Source organism: Vicugna pacos, chromosome 6 (genome assembly GCF_048564905.1).
Source record: "Vicugna pacos chromosome 6, VicPac4, whole genome shotgun sequence".
Taxonomy (NCBI): Eukaryota; Metazoa; Chordata; class Mammalia; order Artiodactyla; family Camelidae; genus Vicugna; species Vicugna pacos.
In genome coordinates this window covers 68141973-68147972 of record NC_132992.1, presented here as the reverse complement: position 1 = coordinate 68147972, position 6000 = coordinate 68141973, and the positions used below count along the sequence as shown (strand labels likewise).

Sequence of the window (6000 nt, the reverse complement as noted above, 5' to 3'; positions counted from 1 at the left end):
TCTGCCCTCACACAGCCCCGCCCCTCACAAGCCCCACTCACATACGAGCCCCGCCTACCACTGGCACTACCTCCTAGCCCCGCCCCATCCCCTCCTGGCCACCCCGCCCTCTCCTCCCCTCCCCACCTCCTCTTTGCTCCGCCTCTTCCCTTTTCCTGCCCCTTCTTCCTGGCCTAACAGTCTCCGCCCCTTTTGGTTCCTCCTCTGCGTTCCTTCGCTCTGCAACCCGCCTCTTCCGTCTCAGGGTTGTGACGTTTACTCTGCGCCGGAAGGAGAGCCGCAGAACGCTTTTGGAATTATGGCGGCGGTGGATATTCGAGGTAAGCTGCGCTGTTTCCTGATTGTCTAGGGTCTGGTTTAGGGATTTAGAACTCTCGGGAGCAAGGTTCCGGTTCACTTGTGAGGTCTCCCAAGCTCTTTTGAATGTTTTCTGTGAACGACCCAAAGCTCTAATCTGGCGAAAAGTTCCCTAGATTTTCGCAGTTCTTCAGGGGTCTTTTAGAAGCGTTGAAACGAAGGGGTTGTAAGAAGTCCTGGGCTTTGAGCCCTGAGCCCTGCGGTATTGTTCTACACGCATATTTCTACGCCCGTTTTGGGGCTGTACTATCCGGGCAAAGGAACGGCCTTTGGGCAGGGAAGGGGGTGGAATTATGAGCCGACCAGGATGATCCCTTGGGACTTTGCCTGGGCGCTACCTTTTTCCTAACGTCGCGTCCCGCGTGTCCGGCGTCTTTGTGCATGAACCCCTACGATTACTGAGGGCAGGGGTCATTTCTTTTTCACAGCTGAACTCTAAAGGTACTCAAATATCTGGTGAATCAGTGAATAAATATATGGAGACAAAACCCCTTAATTGGCTACTTTATCTCGCGTAGCATTAGGCCATATACTGTCTTCGCAGCACACCGTACGTACACACATCCGCTTCAGTGAAACTCTGGGATTCCAGAGTGAACGGAAAGGCGATTTTAAAATAGCTAAAGTATGAGAACTTAGTTCCAAACAGAACAGGTTCCAGTAGATTGGGAGGAGGTATCATGGAAGTTCCCAGGAAAAATTCAGGAGATTGAGAATGCGCCTGCGAATATCTGTGTCTTTTATTGTGCTTGTGGCTCTTGCAAAACTTTCTACCCTTGTATGAAATTCTTAACAATAGATGTATTTCCATTTGAAACTTTGTAGTACTTTTCCTTCCAAGAAGTTCGAATTTTTGTACCTAGATGCAAGCCGAGATTCGCGGTTAAATTTACCTTTCTTCTTCCCAGCAAACGTCTTTCTTCAAAAGATGTTTAATATGTTCCTAATCATTTGTACATAGGGTTATTTATATCTGTATATACTTACTTTTTAAAGGAAGGTGTTTGAGATTCTTTTTTTTTATATTAACCACATTGGAATCTAGCACACATATTAAAAATATATTGTCACTTATATACTGTCAAAATGTCCAGTGATCATTAGCACTTCTGGATGATGCTTTTGCCTGTTTGTCTTTAATCATAAGTGAGAATATCAAGTACCTAATTTCATTACTTGCTGATTTTTACAGAGCTGTACTAGGTCTCTCCCTTGCTCCTGAATGACAAAGAGAAACATTTAGTCCATCAGACTTTTTAGCTTTCATAACTTTTTAAATTTAGATTCGTTAGGGTCATTGCAAAGTGGGAATGTGTCTGGGGTGTTAGAATAACAGCACGAATGCCAGTATGGCTGAAGCAGAGTGAGAATGCAGGAAGGAGATGCGGTAGAGAGAGAATTGGTGGCTTCATCATGTAGGATTTGTAGGCGGTGGTAAGGTCTTTGGCTTTTCCTCTGAGTAAAATGGAGAAACATTGGAGGGTTTTGACCAGAGGGGATGAACATATTCTGACTTACTTTTTTTTAGGGTCAGCTTGGCTGCCAAGAACAGTGTAGGAGGGTAAGGGTGGAATTAGGGAGACCAGTTAGGCCATTTTTCTAATGACTGGAGATTTAGAGGAAGCTCAGACTATGGTGGTAACGATGGAGATGGTAAGAAGTGGTTGGAGTCTGCCTGTAGTGTATTCTCTTTATTGGGCTGTGGTTTTTGGTAGTCTCTAGTAAGTGGGACAGTTAATTATATTCTATTTCACAGCCACACACCATCCTCTTAATCCCAGTTAAGTATTTTGTAAATGAACATCCTTAGATACTGGAGTATGTGTAAATCTATGACCAGTAGAATAACTTGTACTTAGCCCTATATCATGAATTAATAAACATTTGCTGACTCTTACAAATCTGGTCCTGTGCTAGTTCCTGATGAGTAACACACAGCCTCAGTCCCTTAAAAACTCAACATTTAATGGGTACGTATTTGTATTTTTGGGTTATGATACAATATTATGATTAATAATAACGGTATATAGAAACTGCTAGAAGACCATAGAGAAAGAAGCCATCATTTGTCTTGTAGAGAAAGATTTTGCAGAGATTAGTGATGTTTGAAATTAGTTTAATCTAGTATGACCATTTGAATTATCTACTAAACTCATACTCTTTTGAGATTGAAAGAGGTTTCTATCTTTTTAAATGTATAAATGTAAAAATAAGAGAAAAATGAAAAGAGGCACAAACTAGGACAGCCTTGATTAAGCCAGGAATAAGTTTGGTCATCTTAATCTTAAAAGAAATTGACTACTAGCACTACCACTATCATCATCATAATTCTTACTGGGTTATTATAATGTGCCAAGCATTTTATGTACATAATCTAGCATGGAGATACTATTATAATCCCCATTTTATAGATGAGGAAACTAAGGCTTGGGGAGATTAACTTGTCTGAAGTCCCATAATTTTCAATATACTTTTCCTTGTGCCATTCTGTTGTGTGGTGGTGAACTGTGGGCAGTGAAGTGGGAATAGTGGAGCTAGACTGTGAAATGCCATGCTAAAGAATTTGAACCTTATTCTTTTAGACAGTAGGTATGCACTGCCATTCTTTAAGTAAGAAGTGACATAGTTAAATTTGTGTTTGCATAGAGTAGGATGACACATGTTCAGCTCTCACTTAAAAATGCACAAGCAGCATTTTTAGGCTGAATAGGATTGAGAGAAGATCTGGAGACAGGAATCCCTGTAAGGGGCTTGTTGACCAGGCGACACTTGGAAAAAGATTAAGTACATATTGGCAATGGGGACAGAGAAGAGGAAATGCCGTTGACTAGACTACATCCTCTCTAGGACAGCACTCGTTTTTCTACAGGTGATTTCCAATCTGTAGTATCAGCCCTGGCGTCTCACAAGCTTTTAATATCTGTCTTTACTAGGTATTTTCAGTTTGAGGCAGCATAGTGTAGAGAAGTGCAGGCCTTGGAGCTGGGCTGCCTGGATTCAGATCTTAGCTCTACCATTTAATGGCTCTGTGGTCTTGTGTTTCAGGTTCTTCTTCTATAAAATAGTCATAATAATAGCACCAGCCTCAAGTTACTGGGTACAAAGTTCATGTTCAAAACTGGTAAATGCTATCCTGTGTTTGTTTCACAGGTCATACTTGCCTTTGGCTAGTTTGTTAAATGAGAAAAATATGACATAGCACTGCTGCTCAAGAAACAGCTTGCTGAAGCAAACTGTAGGGAGAATTTACTCAACAGTTACTTGGAGCAGATGCCATTTATAATTTCTTCTAATTCTAAAGTCTGATTCCATATTTAAACTCTGCATATCCAAGCCAAATTCATTATAATTTCTTCCCTAAATGATCTATTGCTTCTTAAGTTCTCTGACTTTATAAACAATCATTCAGGAAATTATCTCTTTTTTTCCTTTAAAAAGTTTTCTTTTGTCCTTATCTTCCCATACATTGCCATTGCCTTCCACTAGGTCCTCATCACTTCATGCCCATATCTGTTGATTCTCTATAATTGTGGGTAGGTAGGATCTATAATTATACATATATTTGCTTCTGCAGATTGTTCCTCTACCTATGCTGAAATGATCTGTAATATTATAAGTTTATTGCCAATAACTTATTATGACACCATGTAGACATAGTTTCTACTGTGTAAGTGAGAAACTCACCTAAAATTGTTCTTCTACAAATGCTTTTATATAATTGTTCCAAAGGAAATAAAAAAAGAAATGTGTAAGAAAGTTGCTTTCAACAAAATTACTTTAATAACTGGCTGTAGTGTTTAAAGCTGAAAATAATAATTATCATTAGTTGCTTTTCATTAGAAAATCTGTCTTTTTCTGAAAATGTTTTCTCCTGGCCTGTTAGATATTTGATTGTGGCATAATCCATTTATGATGAGCCATCTTCTAGGTCTGTACTGATTATCTGGTCATTAACATGCTTCATCCATTTGTTTCTTCCTTTGTAATAACAGCATGTCCTACCTTCCTACAGTTACTCTTTCAGTTTGATTCATTTCGCTCAGAACTACTTGTCACCTTGGATTAGTTCTTACTTCTTCACAGGTGCTGGAAATAATTACAGTTTAGGAGAGGTTGAAGTTTTCAGTTCTTCCTCCTTCAACCAGTGTTATATAGGCATTTTGATGTTCACCAAAGGAATTTAGTACTGTCAGTGCTATGAAACATCATTTCAGCCAGTACTCAATAAAAGCTCATTAATAAAAGCTATCTCACTGTACTTACCATGTCTTTTTTTTTCCCATTTTGAAAAATTTAAGATTTAATTTCCCTTTAAAATATGAAACTCTATGGCTATAATTAAGGGCATTCTGCTTTTTATTTGCCCCTTTTACATCATTTTTATCTCATCTATAATAACTTTCTAACTTGTTTCTTTCTTCTTAATTGGAAAATCTCAGACTGGTGGCTGTGGATGTGTTTTCTTGGGCATGCATATTGTTTGAAAATTTTTTCAGTTAGTTGCCAACATATAAAAGCTTAGGATTTCCAATTTTTTGTAAGACGTCTCTAGATTTCAAACCCTATAACTTCTTTACCTAATTGAATTATTCTTTAAACATATAATGTATTTTTCTATTTCCCTGCCTTTGTATGTGCATTCTTCTGCTTGGAATTACTTTGCCTCTCTTTTCTCCAAGGTGAGTCTCTATTTATTCTTTAACGTAGTGCTAAAACCCACCTCCTCCTCACCCCATGAAAAATCGTTCCTGTTCCTTCAGCTAAGGTGTTCTTCTCCCTCCACTGTGCTCTCATAACACATTTCTGCATACCTTTATTATAGTTCTTACGCTGTGTTGTCATTGCTTTCTTGCATACTTACTCTTTTGTTAGACCATGAGGGTATGTAGGTTAAGATCTATGTCATCCTTATTTTCACAGTGTCTCCTACATTAGATGCATAATAAATGTTTGTTGGATTGGATTTTTTTCTCTTTTCTCACCCTTTGTCATTTTGTTTCTTTTTTATAGATAATCTGCTGGGAATCTCTTGGGTTGACAGTTCTTGGATCCCTATTTTGAATAGTGGAAGTGTCCTGGATTACTTTTCAGAAAGAAGTAATCCTTTCTATGACAGGACATGTAATAATGAAGTGGTCAAAATGCAGAGGCTAACATTAGAACACTTAAAGTAAGTTATTGTGAGAAGGCAGCATTTGCCAACTAGAGATTTACAATGAATAGTTCTTTCAAGCTGTGGATTGTGAAGTACAGAGAAGTAGTTTTGGAAGAACTGGAATTTTGTTTGCGTTTGTACAAATTTGACATGCAAAAGAATTATTAGTCACTTGTAACCTGGGAAGTCTTTTCTTTGTAACTTTATATATTACTGTCTAATTGAAATATAACTGTGAGGTTTAGATGTAGATCTGATGAATGATTTAGGCAATGCATCTGTTATCCTCAGTCAGGGAAGTATGCTTATTACCTCCTCTACATCTAATTTAATGTCAAGCCACCGTTGAATTTATAGTAGATTTTTCTTTGTATGACAAATAAAACTTCAGCCAAACAGATGCAAGGCAAGATTCTTCAGGCTTAGGATGCTGAGTAATTAGGATTTTATTACTGTTACAAAAGTTCTGGAAACAACTGTGTAGTAGT

General features: G+C 38.4%; 1 protein-coding gene across 2 annotated transcripts in view; it reads left to right on the top strand.

Annotated features, from left to right (window-relative positions):
* Positions 1–210: 210 nt before the first annotated feature.
* MED6 (mediator complex subunit 6) overlaps positions 211–6000 on the top strand; it is a 64350-nt gene continuing 58560 nt past the window's right edge. For both annotated transcript variants that reach the window (XM_072963321.1, XM_072963320.1), the window contains exons 1-2: positions 211–320; positions 5368–5527. In XM_072963321.1, the coding sequence (XP_072819422.1) occupies positions 299–320; positions 5368–5527 (182 nt within the window). In that variant the 5' untranslated portion in view covers positions 211–298. The remainder of the gene's footprint in view (positions 321–5367; positions 5528–6000) is intronic.